The 22,836-nt window shown below is 43.2% G+C and overlaps 1 protein-coding gene across 1 annotated transcript in view; it reads right to left on the bottom strand.

The window, feature by feature from the left end:
• Positions 1-789: 789 nt before the first annotated feature.
• Positions 790-22,836, bottom strand: part of LOC138505080 (mucin-2-like) — a 233,241-nt gene continuing 211,194 nt past the window's right edge. Inside the window, exons 8-9 of the mRNA XM_069625398.1 lie at positions 6,686-6,780; positions 790-924 (exon numbers count right to left, since the gene is read on the bottom strand). Of these exons, the coding sequence (XP_069481499.1) occupies positions 790-924; positions 6,686-6,780 (230 nt within the window). The remainder of the gene's footprint in view (positions 925-6,685; positions 6,781-22,836) is intronic.

Genomic DNA, 22,836 nt, shown 5'->3' on the forward strand with positions numbered 1-22,836 from the left:
CCCGCGAGCGCACCTTGTAATGAGGCGGTAGGGGGTTAACGGGGCCGGCAGCTCTACCGGCCCCTGGCCCCGTTAACCCGCTACCGCCTTCCTCGTAATGAGGCACATACTGTTTGCTAGATGTTATTACTATACTCAGCAGAACATTTTAGAGACCATAAACATGCACATCGTCTCATGTGTTGTAATTCTCCCCTTATGTTGAATCTCCAATTCTGAAAGCATAATACCAATTGTTCCGACACTGGTCCCAGAGGGGACCGGGAACTTTTCCTTTTGTTTGCTTTTGATATTATTTCATCATCAACTCAATAACATATATTTGGATAAAAGAAGAACTATGACGGCATTTCAGGATGGTCAGGTCTGGAAGAGTAATAGTAGAATAGAGGCAAATACCTTACTCCAGCCCACATAGTAAAATCATAAAGTACTGCTCTTCACACACAATACTCCAGCCCACATAGTTAAATCATAAAGTACTTCTCTTCACACACAATACACATTATATATTTCGGAAATAGTAATCGCATTTCTCAATTTTGCAAGGGAATAGATGGTGGGCATTTTAGGCTTGAGGTGGAAAAATACAGTACATATTTCTGCCAGTTATTTTTTAAAATAATGCTTCCTTCTCTTTAGGTGTATTTGATGTTTGTGGGTAATAAGCAATTTCTTAAGATTTAAATGGTTCATTTGATACTGAACACAAGGTTTTAGGACATTCGCCATATTTGAGGGTTAATGTTCTCCTTGACAAAGGTTGAGACAACAACCCAGGCCCCCTTTTCACATACCGCAAATATCAGGTATCCAGTCTTCCAGGATGACACCTTCAGCTGCACAGGCCCTGGCATAGGATCCAAGGACTGCACAGAGGCAGACCGTTATATCTGAGCAGGCACATGCGTCGTATCTGCAGTTCTGGCAGAAGAAAAAATAGTACGTGTGTCACCGATCAACATTAAGCTGCTGGAACAACCTCTACCTACGTAAGCACACATACCCAATACACTGCCATTCGAGAGTTTGCGGCACTGCAACGTATTTAGTGGCTGGAACTCTATCACCCATGTCCTGGCCTGGCTTCATTGGTTTCTTGGTCTTAACAGGGTGCCAATAGAATTCCCATGTATGTTGCATAATGCCTTCTATAAATCAGGATACCCCTTCATATGCAACACATGTGAGCCTGAAGTTCCGGCCTGGACCTTAGAAACGGCAACACAGGAGTTGCTTGCAAATGCTTGACTCTATCATACGGCTGAGAAAAAAAATAAAACTAGAGGTCATCTTGTGTTCAGATGACAATTTAAGGCATGGCCTTTCTCCAGTTCAAAGAGCACAAAGAGGTCACGTGAGGTCATATCACTCAATTAATGTTTACCCACTACTTTGGTAGTTGGAGGTCAAAAGGGATAAGCACTTTTTTTTACTCCATAACCTGCTATTCATTCTGGACAGTCCACACGGTTTTCCAGGCAAAAGGTCTCTACTGGATGAAGGGGCCTGTTTGATTTTGTCTACAGAGGGAGGGATTTTATGACACTCCTGCTCGATTGTGGGGGATCCTCTGGGTTGTCCCCTACAAAACAGCAGGAGTTAGGGTGATCAACAGGTGTATCCACAGCACATATCTGACCATATTCTGGGCAGTTGTTGCTCAGTCTCTGTCAGCTCCATAATACCGATTTCGACTTTGGAGCAAACGGAGAATGGGGTTTATATTATTTTTCATTTATTTATTGTGCATTTGTAAGGTAATTATACGTCAAGTAAATTGTGTTTCAAAGGGTCCACATGGCAACAGGGAGGGAACGAGGGAAAGAAAATCAAATATAACAATGAAAGATAGAGGTGGACCTACTAGGCATTGTGAGCATTCAGAACATGCAAGTGGCTAAAGAAAGAGAAGGGATGAGGGAGTGGGGGGTGGAGGGGTAAGTGCTAGGTGTACCAGGAGGGAAGTGCTAGGGAGTGAGCAGCTGTAAGTGTCTAGGTGAGTTGTCAGCTGCCAATAAATAAGTAAGTGCAGGCCTGTTGTGACATAGGTCAGTGGGTGCCAAGACAAGTGCTGGGAGCGGGCGAAGGCTGAAGGCGATTGGGTGTGGGAGGATAGGGCCCAAGAGGACACATAAGGGCCTTAGTCACCAATCTCAGCAACTGTGGGGGATTAGCAGAGAAGGGAGGAAGGGAAGGGGGGGGTGAAAAGGAAAGTCTTGAGGAGCTTCCAGAATTTGAGGAGATCTGGCTCAAGACGAAGAGGAAGGGGGAGGCTGTTCCATAAGACGGAGCCAGTTGAGGAAAGAGATTGTCCACCAGCTCGCTGTTAATTGAAGAGTTCGATACAAAGAGAGTTGGTGCCGGAGGAACGTAAAGCTCTGGAGGGAGAGTATTTAGTGAAGGAAAGTTGTAGATAGCGTGGTCCCCGGGCCCAGACAGTCTTATGGATGATGCAGAGGGATTTCAATTTGATCCTTATAGCAACCAGGAGCGAGTGGAGAGTTTTCAGGGCTGGAGTTATGCAGTCCTTGGGATTGAAGCCAAGGATATGTCTCGCACCCCTATTCTGGATTAGCTGGAAGGGTCGTAGAGAAGAAGAGGGTAGATTAAGGAAAAGGCTGTTGCAATAGTCTAGCCTAGAGAGAGGCAGGGCTCTAGGGACATTGAGCTTCTGGGGAAAGTGAGGAAAGGAAGAGTTCCTTTGAGGAGGTGGAGTTGAAAGTGGGCCTTCTTGGCAAGGTCCTGAATGTGAGGGAGGAAGGAAAGAGAGGGGTTAAAAATGACTGTAAGGTTGCTAGCTTCAGATGAAGGAGAAGGGGGAGAGCACATAGAAGATGGCCAGAGTAAGGGGAAGAAAGAGGGAGCATGAGTCCCAATAGGAAGGATCTCAGTCTTGCTGGTATTAAGGCAGAGATCACTGGAAGTACACCAGGACTGGATTGAAGAAAGGCAGTCACGAATGATGGAGGAAGTAAGGAGAGGGTCAGAGGAAGGTTAGAAGAATAGTTGTGTGTCCTCTGCATAACAATAGAAGTTGGGGGAGAAGGTGGAAATGAGATGATCAAGCGGAGCAAGATAGGTGTTAAAGAGCCAGAGAGAGAGAGTTTGGAGCCCTGGGGGACATTGCAGGTGGAGACAGAGGTGGGTGAGAAGAAAGAGCCCTGAATAACCTGGGACAGTCAGTGGGGAAGGAGGTCAGCCAGTCCAGTGCCCGCACCCAGATACCCAGGATATCGTGGAGCCGTTTGGAGTGGTTGACCATATCGAATGCAGAGGAGAGATCACGTAGAATGAGAACAGCTGGAGAGTTGGAATCAAGAGATGCAAGCAGTTCCTCACAGGTGTTCAGAAGAGAAGAGCAGCCTCTGGATGCTCAGAATCCCGATTGATGGCCGTGGAGGCAACCAACAAGTTCAGTGTGTTGGGTAAGTGGGGGAAGACCAGCTTCTCCAAGGGTTTCGCAAGGAAGAGGGTGATAGATATGGGGTGGTAGTTGGCTGGACAAGAGGGGTCTGCAGAAGGTTTTTTCAGGAAGGGGCGCACCAGGGAGTGCTTGAGGGGGAGGGGAAAGATCCGATAGCAAAAGAGTGGTTGCAGAAATTAGCAAGTGCAGGGGCAAGAGAGCCAATATTGTGTCTAATGGTTCTGGAGGAGCAGGGGGAAGCCTGTTTGGAGTAGACCTTCATGGAGCAGACAACTCTGGCAACCTCATCATGTGTGATAAGAGAGGAGGAGAGAAAGGCAGAAGGAGGATGGGAGACCATAGGAGGCAGGGGAGTGAGGAAAGGGGAGGTGGAAAGGGATGCGAGGGTGCTCAGGAGTCTGGATTTTTAGCAGTGAAGTGTGTGGGTTGTGCGATGCAGAGGGCCTGGGAGGGAAGAGGTGAGGAGGAGACTGCAGAAGGGTTGGCAAGTTCTGTGCAGATTTTAAAGAATTCAGCCGTGTTGTTGGATGGTTTATACATACCTCTAAACTCACACTCTTTGGGCGGGTGTCGCCCACCTAGGAATCATGTCACTCATGGCGCTCACCCGCTAAAAACAAAATCGCCAGTTTTCACCCACGGAGGGGACTGAAAAGGTTGAGAGGTAGGAGTTATAACATTATAACAGTATTTCCCATCAGTGGAAGTCACTGCCCATCTATAGCGGGTTTTGCTGAATGAGTACAGACCTTTCAGCACTAACCCCCATACCCACCGCCCATCTTCGCGTTGCACTTGCACATTCTGAATACTCACAAGGCACAGTAGGTTCGTCTTTATCTTCCACTGTATTTCACTGTTTTCAATCCCATGTTCCCTTACTGTTGCCCTGTGGGCCCTTTGAAACAGAATTTACTTACTGTATAAGCACCTAACAAATACACAATAAATAAATAAACAAATAAAATTAGTGGTATATAGTGCTTGGCAGTTGACCCCTAAATGATTTATAAAAACATAGGTTCCGACGCACCAATTTTTCAACTGGCAACATATCATAAGGACAATCACTATTTATATAGTACATGGGGGAGGCCTGATCGTAAAGGCAGAACTCATGCAAACAAAAGAGAACATTTGAGGAATGAGAACATCAGGAGGGTAAGGGGTATGAAGGACGGCCGAAGGCCAGTTTGGTAAAGTGCTTTGTCCACTGTGCTAAGATGCAGATTGCCTCACACCATGCAGTGGGCAACACACCGCGCACCTGAAGATTGTCTGAAAGGACTCAGCCTGTTGGGGCAGGGGTTGATTCCTGAGAGGAAGGGGATGTATTAGTTTGAAATGAACCTATCCTTAAGAAAATATAGTTATTAGCAGTTTAAATGGTTTCAGTGTAAGTGCTGCAACAATAGTTAATTGGTCAAATGCACCTGCTGAACAAATGAGAAAGTCGTGGGTTTCAATCTTAGAAGGCACATGCAATCACAGCTTTTACTTTTCCGAACATGCACCACACAATGTATCACCATAATTACTGGACACTAAGTTCATGTTAGACTTTTGTAGGCAAGCTTAGTTCACCAGCATTATATGCAGTCATATTTGTCAAGCACATCACACTGGAGGAGTATACAGTTCCCTTGATAAAAGAGCAAGCGTTTTCCTCCGTTGATATTCTGCTGCAGTCTGGGAATATGCAGAGTGATACGGTGAATTCCCTGTGGTAAAGTTAGCAACTCCTCTTGACAGTAAGGGTTTTGCTTGCGTGAACAGCCTGCAGGGGTTTGAAAGCGCAGCTATTGTTACTGGTGTCTTAGTTATTAGCAGTTTAAATGGTTTCAGTGTAAGTGCTGCAACAATAGTTAATTGGTCAAATGCACCTGCTGAACAAATGAGAAAGTCGTGGGTTTCAATCTTAGAAGGCACATGCAATCACAGCTTTTACTTTTCCGAACATGCACCACACAATGTATCACCATAATTACTGGTCACTAAGTTCATGTTAGACTTTTGTAGGCAAGCTTAGTTCACCAGCATTATATGCAGTCATATTTGTCAAGCACATCACACTGGAGGAGTATACAGTTCCCTTGATAAAAGAGCAAGCGTTTTCCTCCGTTGATATTCTGCTGCAGTCTGGGAATATGCAGAGTGATACGGTGAATTCCCTGTGGTAAAGTTAGCAACTCCTCTTGACAGTAAGGGTTTTGCTTGCGTGAACAGCCTGCAGGGGTTTGAAAGCGCAGCTATTGTTACTGGTGTCTTGTATACACTTTGCGTTAATGGGCAATATGTTTAGCAACTCGTGAAAAGATTCAGGGTTTTTTTAATGAATATTTCAGACATATGTGCAACATAAGTATCCGAATCGGAGTGGGCAGCTATTCCAAAGGTATTCTAGTGGCGACAAGGACATGTAAAGAAATTTAAAAAATGTAAATCATAGGATGAAATGGACACTGATTCCCTTTCTCATCTCAAGCATTTTCAATCTCAAGGTGTTAGTATTTCAAGAAGAGCCTATTCAAGGAAACAACTCAGACCACGATATTAAGTTGCTGAAAGCAGAATATGAGGTGGAATTTCTTCGGATGTACGTTGATTTAACGAAATCCAAAATCTCGAACTACAAAATCACTAACACAATACGTTTGCATTTTGTAATTTGAGATTTTTTTTGTCTCCCGCAACACATGTGTATGCGGGGGCCACACCCGCAGACCAAAATACCGAATTAGGGGAGAATCCCAAATTCGGTATTTTGGAATACAAGATTTTTGTAGTCCCAAAATGTGGTACGTGGATGATGCAGGATTTTCCATACAGTTTTTTCGTGGAATTCCATTTCTTTTAGTCAGTATTCATGTTTTTGGAGTAAATTCCATGGAAGACAAAAATTGAATCATTTAGTAGGTGACATGCCAGATGTAATATTCCTGCCTTCTAATTTCCAAACCTAAGAACAAAACAGATATTAACTGTTCCAATTGTATGCATATGTGTTCAATTCTGTGGACAGAATGAGGAATCCATATAGAGTAAACGGAAAAAGCTGGCTATGATCAAGGCTAGGAATACTTCTGGTGTCAGATCACTGGAAGTCATAATACAAACACACTGCAACTGGGAGTGTCTTTAGTTTCAGAGACCCTAGTTAGCGATCTTTCTTGTCTTAAACACTTCCAAAAGCGTCACAACTGAAGCATTGAGTTGTATGAATCACTGGTGTGAGAAAAGCAAGAGTAAGAGTCCTACCTTCAGGTACAGCTTTGGGTTAACCACGCAGTGGCAGTCTGCAAAAGAACCGTGGGGATCTTCCAGGTGGCGGCAGTGCTGGTCAGCAAATTGCTCTACAGAGAGACAGACGGGGATGGACATCATGTTATCCCTCTGTTCATATTTGGCCAGCAAAAAAGCAAAATGAACACCCAAGTGGAAACGCAGTGTTTTGTTAGAAAAGAAGATTGCTGTGCAAAGAGACCCACACATCACATCACATGAAATGAAAAATTCTATCTAGAATAAAGCGGAATTTCAAATCTTTCTCTGACACAGGTTCAAACTGTGCTGTCACTCTGAAGAGGGCATAGGTCAAACAGAAATAACATAGTTCTTGCAACTACCGTCTATGAGAAAGTGAATACGTTTTAATGTTAAAAAAGGAGTTTCTGTGATTTAGCAAAAGCAAAGTAAATACCACATTAAAGCAATTAGAAAAAATAAGACATTAATAAAGATACAGGCCCCAGGAGACTAACATGCCTTTAATGATAGAAATGAAAGCAAGAACCAGAGAGGTTGAATCTTGATGGACGGATACACCCACACCAAAGCAAAGGTCTGTTGGTATGTTATATACTTTAAATAAGGCACTAGGTCAAGGATGTTTTTATGGCTATCTCTTGCATGATACTACTTTCACATCTGGCTGTGAGTTATCATTTCCCATGTGGTGAGGTCACAATGAGCCTCATTACGAGGTTGGCAGTGCAGTAAAAAAGTGGCTGTAATTCCATAACACCACTTTTTTGCCAGTAATGGGATTACCACCGTTTTTACCACACTGCTTAATTCCAAGATTGGAGGAAAGGTGGAGGGCTTACCTCAAGTTGCTGGAGATAGATCCTCCAATTTTCTCCAAAAGTCATCAGAATTACTGCAGCTTAATAACCTCTTGCAGTCATTCTGCCAAAATCCCCATGCAGTCCTATGGACTCCAAATGGGGATTTACATTGCCCTTCCAGCACTCGTAATCCCATGATAAGGCCATGGGATGGAGTTGCGGTAACGGAAAACGAGTTTTGTGTCAAACTGAGGAAAGAGGGAAATAAACGTGCACTTTGTGATCAGTGTTATATGTTATTTCAATTTTTGTTAACATTTTCTTTGTTGAGCACATTTAACTAGTTGAGTTGGTAATTAGTACATTCTCTTTTTATTTTGTTTGTTTAGTTCCAAAAGAACTTTACAAACTTTACACATCTCATCAAGCAAATACATCAATCTAATACATCAATCTAAAACATTAATCTATAAACCCTAATAAAATGACACCATAATACAAACTTTGCATATGCACCATTTTGATATTAGAGCATGATCAATGAATCAAATTCACTGGAACACAATTTCCATCCACCATAAATACGTATCTATCTACAGTAACCTAATTATCAACTGCCTAGTACATTCTCTTGGGGTTTCCCTTATTTTTATTTGCCATTAGCAAATCTTTTTTAATTGTCTTCTGTGGTGTAGATTCTGTTGTCAATTTGAAATTTGTAAAATCTCCTCAATAGTGTTAGCTAGTATACTTTTAAATTCGATCATCCAAACTCCTTTAATGGAATATCTTCAGTATTCTTAATCAGTTAATATCCTCTTTTAGAGTGTCCTCATATACTTTTAGGTATATCCTAATATTCTTTTAGGAATATCCTTATATCCTCTACCCATGCTTTGCCATCAGGTGGCTGGTCAGGAAGAATTATAGTACATTGGCATTTTAGTTAATCAATGTCGTGGTGGATATGATTTGCTCTTTGATTTCTTGTAGGCAATTAATTATTCCAAATAATTTCATAGAACTCTTTCTGCTTGTGATTAATGGAGTGTCTTTCCACTGACAGCGTGAACAATAGCATGCTGTTTTTCCACCGATTTGGCAGTAATTCACTGAATTTTCTGCTGGATTATAGCTAAACTCGTAATGAGGCCCAATGTGAGTGAGTTTGTGTGTGGGCATAAGTGTGTGACTAAAGGAGTAAGTAAGTTATGTTATGTTACTGTTTTTTATAGCCTTTTTATAACCTTTTCATATGTGTATACCCTCTTTGCACTTTTGGTCCTACAAGAATAAAGTTGAGGTTGATTGTAGGTTAGTGGAAATAGACAGAGTAGAGTACAGGTTTTTATTTTATTGGCTTTGCCAGGAAGGCTGTAAGTTACAATTGCCAGCATGTGAGTGTGTTCTGTGTATAGTGCAGGTGTGTGGTAGAGATGGGAGTTTAGAGAGTGCTTGATTGTAATGATGCTTGCTCCTGGAAGCCTCGTTTTAACAAAAGGAACTTTTACCTGCTCTCAGCCCCTGCCACAGCACTGCGAGCTAAGGGAAGCTCTTGCTGTGCCCAGACCGCTTCCTGGAGGAGGCGGAGTCCATCGCCGTCACGTGACTCGTCACGTGATTCCAACTGGGCTTTTAGCCAGCCCCCAGCTGCCCGAGCGGGGTGTTCACTTGCTCCTGGAAGCCTCGTTTTAACAAAAGGAACTTTTACCTGCTCTCAGCCCCTGCCACAGCACTGCGAGCTAAGGGAAGCTCTTGCTGTGCCCAGACCGCTTCCTGGAGGAGGCGGAGTCCATCGCCGTCACGTGACTCATCACGTGATTCCAACTGGGCTTTTAGCCAGCCCCCAGCCGCCCGAGCGGGGTGTTTACTTGCTCCTGGAAGCCTCGTTTTAACAAAAGGAACTTTTACCTGCTCTCAGCCCCTGCCACAGCACTGCGAGCTAAGGGAAGCTCTTGCTGTGCCCAGACCGCTTCCTGGAGGAGGCGGAGTCCATCGCCGTCACGTGACTCATCACGTGATTCCAACTGGGCTTTTAGCCAGCCCCCAGCCGCCCGAGCGGGGTGTTCACTTGCTCCTGGAAGCCTCGTTTTAACAAAAGGAACTTTTACCTGCTCTCAGCCCCTGCCACAGCACTGCGAGCTAAGGGAAGCTCTTGCTGTGCCCAGACCGCTTCCTGGAGGAGGCGGAGTCCATCGCCGTCACGTGACTCATCACGTGATTCCAACTGGGCTTTTAGCCAGCCCCCAGCCGCCCGAGCGGGGTGTTCACTTGCTCCTGGAAGCCTCGTTTTAACAAAAGGAACTTTTACCTGCTCTCAGCCCCTGCCACAGCACTGCGAGCTAAGGGAAGCTCTTGCTGTGCCCAGACCGCTTCCTGGAGGAGGCGGAGTCCATCGCCGTCACGTGACTCATCACGTGATTCCAACTGGGCTTTTAGCCAGCCCCCAGCCGCCCGAGCGGGGTGTTCACTTGCTCCTGGAAGCCTCGTTTTAACAAAAGGAACTTTTACCTGCTCTCAGCCCCTGCCACAGCACTGCGAGCTAAGGGAAGCTCTTGCTGTGCCCAGACCGCTTCCTGGAGGAGGCGGAGTCCATCGCCGTCACGTGACTCATCACGTGATTCCAACTGGGCTTTTAGCCAGCCCCCAGCCACCCTTGCGGCATTAAGCCCGACGGTGTCAAGGGCGCTGACTGTTTTATGGCTGTTCGGTGCTGGGGTGCCATATAACCTAGCTACACTGGGCCCTATACAATCAAACCGAAACACTACGAACTTCAGTGGAGGTAAGGGCTGTGAAGCTTAACTTTACTATTACATGAAATATTGCTAAGTAAGCAAACATACGTGTGATCAGGAGACTGCGGAGGTATTAACAACCTCTTTGATCCTGGTTACCTTTTAATCGATCAAATTGCTCAAAATGGTTAAACCTAAAACTTCCAAAACCTGCTACAACTTGAGGAGGGGTAACGGTGCCAAGGACGATCATACACCTACTGTTAAAGACAATAAGATTGTGCATGAGGGGGAGAAGCCCGATAAAGGTACTATACCTGCGTTATTCCAAAAAGTCATCCCTAAAAAAAAAAAATTGGGCTCTGACCTTTTAGGTGATTCCCATGAATCTAATCACAATGGGAGTCAACCATTGGATGTTTCTAACTATGATGATATTGATAACAACTCGCTGTTGAATCTCTGTCTGTCCATACAAAAATCTATGACCCCTCTCCCAGGAGGTGGAAATCCTGCCACCAATGGTGGCCAGACAGTGGAAGCGCAGGTTTTGCGTGCGACAGATGCATTGGCAGCATCATTCGCTGAGCCTCAAGACCTGATACCAACTGGTGGCACTATCCCTAGCAGAGTTGAAGACCTACAATCACCTCTCCCCGATATCCCATCATCTACCTCGGATAGGGACCGCCTTTCGGCCTCACCTAATCTGTATATCGACCTGGAAGGGTCAGCCGGGGCCGATGAGATCAGGGGAAACGATAACTCCCATTCCCAAGCAACATCAATTGCTGAACTCCAAACTTCGATGGGCACCATGCAATTTGCCCTAAAAATTCTACTCAAACTTTGTGGCAGAATTCATGTAAATACAGTCCTCCATCTGGGTCTACCCGACCCTCGAATCCTGCAAGACACCCCCTATCTGGAACTTGCAAGTCTCAAAGAAATCTCTACAACTGAGGCTCCTTCTATTAATGAAGAAAGGGCATCTGCATTAATGGAAGGGGAGGTGGCTCCTATATGCAAGGAGCAACGGAGACTGACCAGACGGTTAAAGAACCAAAAGGTTCCTGTGATTATAGCCTCCTCACTCCCAGCAACAGCACCCGTGCCAATAAAATCTAGGAAAGCACGGAAAAGAGCCCGCAGATCAAAGAAGCGCCCGAGCGCACAAGCAGGCAAACTAACTAGCTGGTTACTGCCTGATAAACCTAATGAGATCTCGTATGTCAGTAGCAATGATCAGGAGCCAGGATCACCAATCTATTCAGAGGAAGAATCCAATGTATATTCTACTCGACGCAGGAAAGATAAATATCCACAGAAATCTTCATCAGCCATGAAACAAAACGATAAACCTAACAATACTCTATTGAAAATATGCTACATTAAAAATTTGAATCAAAGCAATGCAAATAAATGGCTGAACAGATCTCAAGTGCTGCCAAACTTCATCTAATCCCACAACTGCGCGTTATACGGTCTGAAGATTTCTCTTTTGTGCAACCTTTGAAATACCCAACCCCAATGTAACACCGCTCCACTGTGAGGTACATGAAATGATCGAGCTAATTTGTGCTCATAAATCTAGTCTAGCACAGGTGGGATGGGGGTTGATGTAAACAAAGAAGAAGAGGACCCATTAATACCAAGCGTAGATAGTACCAGGAAGACCAGTCGGGCCATAATGCCTAACCTCCCTACTAACAAGAAGGTACAACTAAGTGATATTCAAAACACCTTGAAATGGCTGGCTGACTCACTCCCTATGGTCCTCCAAAAGCAATGAACTTGTTCTCTTTTGTCTTGGAATACTCGAGGCTTCACTCATCTTCTTACCTCTCAGGGTTCTCTCCCGCTTATTGCTACTCAAGATCTTTTCCTACTCCAGGAGACTTGGCTCATGTCACCACTTCTCATGGACGGTTATGCTATACACTACTGTCCAGCTAAAAAAGGACCCAGGTGTCGCCCATTTGGTGGATTATTGATTGGAGTGAAGAATATCATCCCTAGTATCAGGCTATCCACAACCTATGAGGACTATATCTGTGCAATTGAAGCAGTACTAGGGATGGATGTCACAGCGATAAAAGTACTCATAATCAATGTCTACAACCCCCGGGTGCTAAGCATCGAGAACTAATACAAGAAGCACTCCACGATTTAATTGGCAAATGGAGAATGAACACCGGGTCTAACCACATTATTTTTGTCGGCGACTTGAATTGTCATATTATTGGGGCCCGGGGATCTGTTCACACTAATGGCCTACACCAAGACAGCAGAATGGAGACTGCATTAGAGGATACTGAGGGTGAATGCTGGCGTCTATTCTTCAAATGTTGGGACTTGGAGATAATGAATGGTCGAACCCAGAGTGATAGACCAGGAAAGAGTACCTGGCATCAGGGATTGTACCAGAGTACAATCGACTATATTTACACCAGTACCGAAGTGGCAACTAAGGTCCTCTATATGTCAGTAACCCAGAGCCCTTGGAGTGATCATAATCTGCTTATTTTGACCGTAGATACTATTCTTTCCATTTCTCAGAATATCCATAGCGGAGAATTAATTGTAAACTATCCAGCAAACCGAATTATCTGGTCTGACAATAACATTATTAAGGCCTCTAGGGTTACTGACCAGTGGAACTTAGACTATGCAACAAAACTAGGTGCCATGTCGCCCGATGAAATTGAAAACTGGATAACCAGTTTCTCAGGGGAACATGCGATATGCAGACGCCCATTGGCACTGAAGGAAATGTCCTCGAATCCCCCATTTGATAAGATAATTCGCAATGCAAAACGTAAACTTAGGGGAGATATAAGGAAACTCAGAACCACTAACCATTCTTTAAATCTAATTGCCCTCAATACTCGAAAATTAAAAAATAAATACCATACGTGGTTAAAACACTATAAAAAAAATCTTAAATTGGGCAACTGGTGTAAAACAGTAAGTGTGCTTTGCTCCAGAAATTCCCGTAATATCTGGGCAATCCTAGGGGGAGCAAAGAGTAAAGGGAGAATCCCAATGCTGAACCCAATAGGTGCCCAGGAATGGGTTTCCTTTCTTGAAATGCGTAATGGAAGTGGCGCTGGGTTCGAAGAGTCATCTGGTTATATCTCCCTAATACCTTCCCCCTTTAAAGTCACTATTAATGATATATTAAGTAACATCAAAAACTTAAAAGCTTCTCGTGCCCCGGGACCCAATGGACTTTCCAACGCAGTCTTAAAGAGTAATCCCCTATTTTGGGCACACTTAATGAAGTTACTGTTCGAGAAAGTAATAGCTGACGGTAGAGTGCCGACCACATGGCAAAGGGCCATTCTGATACCAGTTTTTAAAAAGGGTAACAGACTGGACCCTTCTAATTATCGACTCCTCTCAATGCTAGATAGCACTGGAAAATTATTTGCTTCGTTCCTACTAAAAAAGCTACAAGCATGGGTGGAAAAAACGGGGATCTTAGACCATTTTCAGAGCGGCTTTAGACCTGGTTACTCAACGTCACACAATTTGTTAGTCATGGATTCATTTAGGAACAAGGCATTACAGCCCAATAGTCCACCTTTATATGCTCTTTATGTCGACTTTAGGGCAGCTTTCGACACAGTCAATAGAGCTCTACTCTGGCACAAACTTAAAAGTTGGTCTTGTCCTCCAGCTTTCATTTACTATTTAGAGTTACTTCACACAAACACCTTGGTAGAGCTACGCTTAGATAATTCAGGTAATTTAACACGCCCAGTTACACAGTTAAGGGGTGTTAAGCAGGGCTGCGTTACTGCTCCTCTGCTTTACAACCTCTTTGTCTCAGACATACCTGAATACCTTCGGGGCATACGGAATTGTCCCCCAAAAGTGGGTAAGACCCAGTGTACTATCTTGGCCTACGCCGATGATGTTGTGATTTTTGATCACACATTCAGTGGACTTCAGAGATCAGCGGTTAGGCTGTGGCAATACGCAGAGGTGAATGAATTGACCATCAATCTGAATAAAACCGAAGTACTTCTATATACTGCAGGTAAAGTTGCACGCCCCACTATGTATGTTGGCAGGCTTGAAATTAATTACACAAACTCCTATAAATATCTAGGAGTGGAGTTTGATAATAGAGGTAACTATACACTCTGTATCCAGGCAAGAAAGATAGAAGCAGCTCAACTTACAGCTTTAATATGTAGGTTTACCCAGGATCAGAGTGGCTATTCAATCTGGGGTGCAAGACAACTTTATGTGCAGTGTTTCATACCTATGGTCACCTATGGGCTAGAATCATTGACTAACATGAATCTAGACTGGCTTCAGCTCTTGGAGGGGAAATTCTGGAGACGTATACTTGGTCTCCCCCAATGTATCCCGGTGGCAATATTACGTTTAGAACTAGGGCTTCTTTCCCTTAAATCTGTTGTATTGCGTAAGAGAGCTGAGCTTTACATTAAGATTAAGAACAATCCAACTAACCCCTTATTGAAATGTGTAAAAGATCTTTTGGGAGGCTGTAAACAGTCTAAATTGGAGCAAGATATGTTGGCGCTGAGAGAGGCAAGCGGCTGGTCCCCGTATTGGGGCCAAGATAACCAAAGGATGTTTTACTGCCTGCAGAAGTCCATCGCACTTTGGGACTGGCAGGAGAATTATGTGCATTTGGCTACCTTGAAAAGTTATAGTTTTGTGACTTATGTCCTCTATACTTTCAAGAAGAGTCAATTATATCACAATCTCTGCCCTTCCCCGGCGTTGAGACGTTTCATCTTGCTCCTGCGCATCAATTATCTACCCACATTAGTAAACAGACCTTGGGTTCATGTGTCTCGACAATCTATAAAAAATTGCAGAGTTTGTGGTATTTCATCCAACTCTGAAACAGCAAGGCATGTGTTAACACAGTGCCCATCGATGAGTCACCATTATTCCAAGTATTTCAGAATTTATGTACACAAAATGGATCATCTGGGATCTCATGAGTTCTGGAATTATTGTATTAACACTCTAAACTCTAAGCTCCATATCGCACTATTTGACATCTGGTTAATTGCCGAAAAACAAATGAGTAGTTGTGATCAGTAAGAGGTATCATTCTTCGCTCTGATCTTAATGACCTGACCTAAGATCTGATTAATCTGAACACCCCCTTCAGGGAAATTTGCTTATTAAGTGTGTTACTAAGGTTTTTCTGTCAATATACATATTAAGTATATGTATTTATACGAGAAAGTCCAATGAATTGATTGATATTTGATGTACTGATGTATTAATTATTAAGTAAGTATTCTAATTTCTTATGCCTTCCTGTAAACTTGTGTTAAATGTGTAAAGTTTTAATTTCTTTAAAACTGTATCACATTACAATAAATAAAATAAATAAATTAATAGTAATGATGCTTGCTGTCTGGAGACAGGGAGGAAGGTGTGGAGGCTATTAGAGAGTTTGTTGGGTGTCCAGCCATGGTTGCAGGATGTGAGTTAGTTGTTACCAACAATCTTACATAATATAGCAAAGGTTATGAACACAGGCGCAATCTCCAATTTTGTGTAATTGCTGTACTGTACCTCTGTTCCTTAAAGCTTAGCATGACATGGCATAGCAGGATATGGGCCTAATTGTTTGGCAAGTATGTACCAATTATTATTCAGAACTCTTTGCACATGGCAGGCTATTTTAATTTGAATGCTTGCCTTCAAAAGATTCAATCAAGGAGACACAGATTGAGGGATTTGTGGCTTTCATGTTGGAGGCCCGGTGCAAGTCTGACATCACATTTCTGAAAGGAACCCAAATTATGGGGTCAGAATTTGGGTGGTCAAGACAAGCATTAAGCACTGGTAACAGTACCACAAAAGATGTATGCAATGTGTATTACAAAAAAGAGTGAAAATCCCGAAATCTTGAAATTGTCCCCATAACATATAGGGGTGATGAGATTAACGAATAATAAGGGGACAGGAGAGAGTTGGATACCAATAATTGGTTTAGAGGAATTCCCAAATCTCACAAAAGCAAAGGAACATTTTAAACACATGCAAAATCGAAAAAAGGCAATGTGTATAAAATAGAAATTGAAACTTCTTCATAGATCCATGAAAACACCATAAATGTCCGATCATTTTTCAAGAATAAAAGACAAAACCCTCACTTATATTTTCACTGATATGCATGAAATTGATCTATGGTATGCAACCTTAGGCTGCGTCCATGTTTAGTAGTTAGTTAAATGTTAAATATTAGGGGTGGAAAATGTACTCAAAAAGGTCTCCAAAAGGTCTGTTTGCTTTGCATGTAACGCAAAGTGGTGCCGCTACTGATGCCTTCTCCATGTGACTAAGTGATTTAGTAATTTCTAATCACCACATGTATTGAAAATGACAATTACATAACAAAATAATTGAAAAATTGACCTTTGCTTGCTGCATCTAACATGCCCTTCCATGCAGTCAACTCATCTAGTCAGGCCCGTAGTCAGGAATGTGTGATTTTTTTTTATCTTGGCCCTAAATCACAAAAATATAGGATATGGATCAGCATGGGTTAGAATGAGGATGCTTATGTTCTCGTGCAGAAGGAATGTGACCAAGCAGTTCAGGCTGGATTGCCCCTTTTGGGGTGGGACCAACCCTGATTTGCATATGGTCTTTCCACTTTTGTAATGGTAGGCGAAGAACGATCGTCTTGATGGCTGCCCAGAGCAATGCCAGATGTCAAGATTAATTCTAAATCTTCCAGCCATCGCCTCTTTTGGTTTGCTATAGTCACCATGAGTGGGGCGGGTATGCCCAGACGTGGGTCCCGTGCCTGTTGGGCCTAGCAACCTTAGCTACTCCTCAGTAATGAGTCCCAACGTTGCTGAAACATGTCTGAATATGCTTGTGGTCTTGTGCAGAAGGCATGTGACCAAGCAGTTCGGGAAGAACTGCTCCTTTTGGGGTGGGACCAAGTATGATTTGCATTTGGTCCTTGCTTTTTTGTAATGGCTTGGCAGGCAAAGAACGATGGTCTGGATGATTGTGACGTTAAATTTGATTTGGGACTTGTGTTATTTGCTTGCCACTATTTTTAATATCTTTTAGATTATTTATTTTAACTTACCTAGTTAGGTGGAATCTTACTGCTGCTAACTTTGACTGCATGTTATTAGAATTGCAAATTAGTCCGAATTGATTATTTACTTCTTAGAATGCTCCTGTCAGCTGTTCTAGTAATGCCGGCAGTAGGACTACAACTCCCTAGAGTTGTGTAGTTCTTTTCTTCCATTTAACCCCTTGCCAGGCGCGTCAGCGCGGCACATCACAGTGGGGCCAAGTCTGTGCAGGTCCGCGCAGGACATGCAGGATGCACCACCGTTATACTAATTTTTCACAAACTCTTAACTAAAGGTAATTTCATCTTTTTTAGGATTTTAGTTGTAATTGGTATTTGCTGGACCCATATTGTTCTGTACTGCCTAGAGAGTTCAGCGCGACAGGTGGTAGTTAAGGGAATCCTATCCCTTCCACTCAGTTCCGCCCTTTAGTGGCCTAAAGCGGCCTTGGCTCTATGTGGTAAAATATATATATCAACACCATATATTTGGGCATTTGACACTAAACATGAAAATCTCCTTACTAAACACATGCTCTTTGGACAAATCAGCTGCGGATGAGCGTGATTATATTTTGGATAATGGAATAGATATTATGTGTATTACAGAATCGTGTTTACTGGATTCTAGTGGCCCCAACATTGATTTGGCCACCCCAGACGACTACATATTTTTCAGTCAAAACCGAGAAATAGGCAGAGGCGGAGGAGTGGCTATTATAGCTGGGTGAGAGCTAGCCTTCTTTCAATCACCTATATTGTGTGAAGGTTGTGAGATTATAAATATAAAAACCACTCCCACACCTAATAACTGCCTGGATATTATCTTGCTATATCGCCCTCCTCATGATATGCCTACTTTTCTAGAAGAAATGTCACAGATTCTGGCCAATACAAATAAATCAAATAGATCTACGATCATTCTAGGTGATTTTAATAGATACCTAGGGAAGGCCTCAGTTCCTGATGCCTCACACTTAGAGCAACTATTGCAAAATATCCAGTTCATGGTATTGAACAAAGAACCCACCCATAAAGAGGGTAATATTCTTGACTGGGTAACGGTTAAAATCAACCTCCGGCCATCTTGACAACGGCACCTTGCATTTGGTCTGACCATTTTTTAGTTACTTTTGAGATACAACCTCCCACCTTGTGTATACAAAAGGAAAATGCTACTAAAAAAGTTACAAGCAGGAACTTACACAATATTAAAGCAACAGACCTAGAATGGTGCCTCAAGGAAATTATGGCCTCCACTGACGATGGAGACACTCCTGAGCGATTAGCACTACAATATGAACAGAGCTTAACCAAGTTGCTGGTTAATATTGCTCCTTTAAAAACTAAGGTTGTTAGAGAGAAGTCAAACAGACAAAAATGGTATACTGCAAATTTGGCTATTCATAAGCAGGCAAAAAGGAAAGCAGAAAGAAATTGGATAAAGCTGCAGTCACCAGCGAGTAAAAATAAGTGGAAAGAACCAGAAAAAGTATATCGGAAAGACATTTTTAAAACTAAACAAGAATATTTTAATTTACAGGTTCTAAATGCAAATAATGAGCAAAAAATTATTTGAAGTCCTAGGAATGTGAAGCGTTCATGAAAAAGATAGAGCCGACCCAAGAGGACTGTGAACAAGCTTGAAAAGCCTTTGCGGAAAAAGTTAAAATAGCCCAAACTAAAATTGCTATTAATGTAGACACTCTCCCATCCAAACTTGTGCTGATTATACCAGGAATACCTAAGGGTGTTGTTACTCAGGAATTTGTTTTTAAAACCAAGACAAGAAGCGAGCTAGAAAAGGTTCTTAAAACCATGCAACCCACTACTTGTATGGAGGATACTTTCCCAGCAAAGATAGTACTGGAACATTGGAGATTCTTGCTCTGTTTCTTTTACGCTTTGCCAATGCCACTTTTCCTCATAGCCATGTGCGAGATGTTGTGAAGAACGTAACTGTTACTCCTTTGACAACATAAAACCTGGATTGGACTACAAAAACAAAGGCCTATAACTAATGTGCCGTTTCTCTTGAAATTGGTGGACAAACTAGCAACCATTCAATTACAAGAATATGTAGAGAGTTATAACATTCTACATCCAAAACAATCGGGTTTCAGAACTGCCCATGGTGCTGAAACCGCCCTCTTAGACCTGCAGTCAGAAATGTTAGATATTATAGATAGGAGTATGTCAGGGCTGCTGATGTTATTAGATTTGTCGGCAGCTTCTGATCTTATAGACCAAGAAAAACTACTGACGAAGCTTGCATATTATGGAGGAGGTTCAACTGAAGCCATTAGTTGAATTAGATCTTTTCGCCAATAGGCAATCCAAGATATTATGGGATCAGGCATGCTTGAATCCAAAGATAATCCAATGTGGGGTTCCACAGGGAGTGTGCCTATCCCCTGTTCTAGTTAACATATACTGCCGTACCCTATGCAATGTCTTAGACGCACTGAGGGTGCCTTTTTCTAATTATGCCAACGACACTCAGCTCATTATAGAGCTAAGTGGGGTCTATGAGAAGGATCTGGAATACGTAGAAAGAATATATGAGGCTATCCAGGTCTGGATGACAACGAATGGTCTCTGTCTCAATGCAAATAAGACAGAGTTCTTAATTTTCGGGTCTCCACAGGCACGGAATAAGCTTACTAGCCTGTATGAGGGCTTCACCATAGAAGATCACTACATTAACGTTGTTCCCAAGGTGAAGACCGTGGGAGTGATTCTGGAATCATCACTGGGTGCTGAAGCCCATGTAAACAATATTGTCCAGAAGGCCCAATATCATCTAAGACTGTTAAGGCTAGTAAAGCCATACGTATCAACCGTGAATTTTACAACACTTGTAAGAGCTATGATTATGCCTAGGCTAGACTACTGCAATGCCATTCTTGCTGGAGCTAGTAAGGGATGCATAAAGAAACTTTAAGTCCTTCAGAATGATGCGGTTAGGATTATTAACGGCACCACAAGATGAGATCCAGTATCCATTTACAGAAAGGAGCTTCATTGGCTCCCAGTGGATGCCAGAATATGTTTTAAAGTAAAAAATATCATACACAAGTGCTTGTATGGGAAAGCACCTCAATACCTGCAGGAAAGACTACTGATGGAGCGCATTGCCAAAATCACCAGGTCAAAGAATTCTATGCATCTGGCTCAGCCAAGATGTAAAAGAACGCAAGGAAATGGACGGTCCTTTGCCATGCAGGCTGCAGTGACATGGAATAAACTCCCACTGGAAATATGTTGTGAAGTAAATAACGACACGTTTAGGAGAAATCTCAAAACTCTTATTCGCTTAGGCTATAGGTGCTTCCATGATGTCTGGTTGTTTGTTATCTGTGTATGTGCCCTGATGCCTGCAGGCTCAAGCGCAATATAAACAAGTAAACATAAACATAAACATTGACCAGAGCAATGCCAGAGGTTAAGATTAATTCTAAACCTTCCAGACATCACCTCTATTTTGTTTTGCTTGATCCTGAATCTAGCTGGAGGAAGGAGTCTGTGGCTGCAACTCTTCAACAAATCCAAAGGATGGTTTGCTGATTCCAGGACTGAACCAGAGAGGATCTGGAGAGGCAACCTCTTTCCGTAGCTATGAGGGGACATTGTGCAACTGCTGCTCTTCACCCAAAGTGTCCTGGAAACCAGACCTGTATGCCTGCCATCCTGTAGAGGTATTTATGGGGGTCCTGAAGATGAGTGTATAGAAAGACATCCTAAAACCAAGCAATCCACCAGCTTTGTCCATAGTCCGGAAGCTGTTCGTGACCACTGGAAAGTTAGACTGCTGTGTATCTCCCAGAAAAGGGGGTACCCAGACATAGTACTGCCCAATGCAGAGTTCCAACCATCTGAAGAAATCTTCAAAGGGCACTGCAACCACGACATCTTTCCACTTTTCCACAGCTGAAGTAACACTGTTTGCAGAGAAGTACCCGCCAGTGGGTTTCTCACCATTCTAACCGAAGATCGAGTCCGAAAGGGCCAGACTTGGTGGTTGTCTGCAGAGCAATCCAGTGCTTGAGTCCAACTCACCAGAAGCCATCCTGTCACCATGTGCTGCGGCTGCAGCACAGAATGGCAAAACAACGCAAACTGAAGAAACATGACACCTACTTCTGCCACTGTACCTGCTGCCACTGAAGGTCATCCACGAAAACCAAAGAACTTATCCTCACCTCCCAAGCCTTGCCGAGGTCCACAGCAAGTTTAATTTTTCATAGGACATCCCCAGCCGATGTAACAAGCCGATCAAGGAGCCCACTGCGACAGACCTTCATAGCTGCCTTTTCTACACTGTTTGGTTTCCTTCTCCTGCTCAACACCGATGCCCCAGCTACTCCTTCTACCATAGGGGGTCCATCCTCGAGGGGCATTGTCGAGTAAAACCGAGAAACTCGACCACGTCGCCTCCCAAGGCACCCAAGGTACTGTGATGAGGAAGAGTATCTTCCAACCTCAGGGTTCATCCGACGGTTCCAGATTCATCTTGGATCCTGTTCTGTTGCTTCCCAGGAACTTTGAGGTGGTGGGAACTGTATAAACAAAAGCAGACATTTACTGAACATATAAGGGTTCGGCATTGTTTTAGAAGCAAAGTGCAACTTACCTTTTACTTAAAGGTTGCGCAGGTGGGAAGATCCTCACACAGTATTGCATTTTTTTCTGAAAGAAAGCATTCTGTCAATGTTCTAAGTATTACCTGCCTTTCTACTTTAATGTCTATGTGGTTGTATTAGGGGTCCTCTAAGTGTATGTAATCGACAATGAACCAGCAGTAATCCAAAAGGAGCGTACACCAGGCAAGAAGTAACAGTGTTAATTACAGCCGTGGAAGCACAAATCAAACAGAATAGTGGAACAGAACTGATTGATGAGAGCTGACAAAGCTGCCCATTGAGGTTGGACCATTTATACAGCGAATACAAGGTTTGCATGGTTAGAAACAGTTACACTTAGTTTATCAGGTTTTCACGTGTTCTACGAAGGTAATTGGTTGGTTCTATGTCATAATTCTTCTTTTCGTAGGTCACTTAACAAAAAGTATGATTTTTGGCATCCTACAAAAAGCGAAAAAGACATTCCGCTGGCCCCCAAGCCTCCCCAACCACCAACCACCCCTACCACTCTCCCCATTTCTGGCACAATTAATTTGAAATAGGGTGTTTCACCCCCTCAACCCCCATCCCTCTTTCCCCCACCTCCCACCCCACCAAGACTCCCCCAACCCAAACATACAACACACACACACAAACATACACTTACTCGGTCTAACTCGTCAGCGCTTCCGGGTCCTGGCGTGGCTGTCAGCCCCTGTGCGCACTCGTGTGTGGCAGGGGTGTACCAGATTGATTTTAGAAAGACGGCTCTGTGCGGTCAAGGATCGGTCTTTCTAAATCGTTTTTTTAATGTTTTTTTTAAAAGTTCATTTGACCTAATACCAATTGGATGGGTCACGTCAGTCCCCTATAGCTAGACACC

The sequence above is a fragment of the Ambystoma mexicanum genome, chromosome 11, assembly GCF_040938575.1.
Source record: "Ambystoma mexicanum isolate Mex_15411 chromosome 11, UKY_AmexF1_1, whole genome shotgun sequence".
NCBI classification, from domain to species: domain Eukaryota; kingdom Metazoa; phylum Chordata; class Amphibia; order Caudata; family Ambystomatidae; genus Ambystoma; species Ambystoma mexicanum.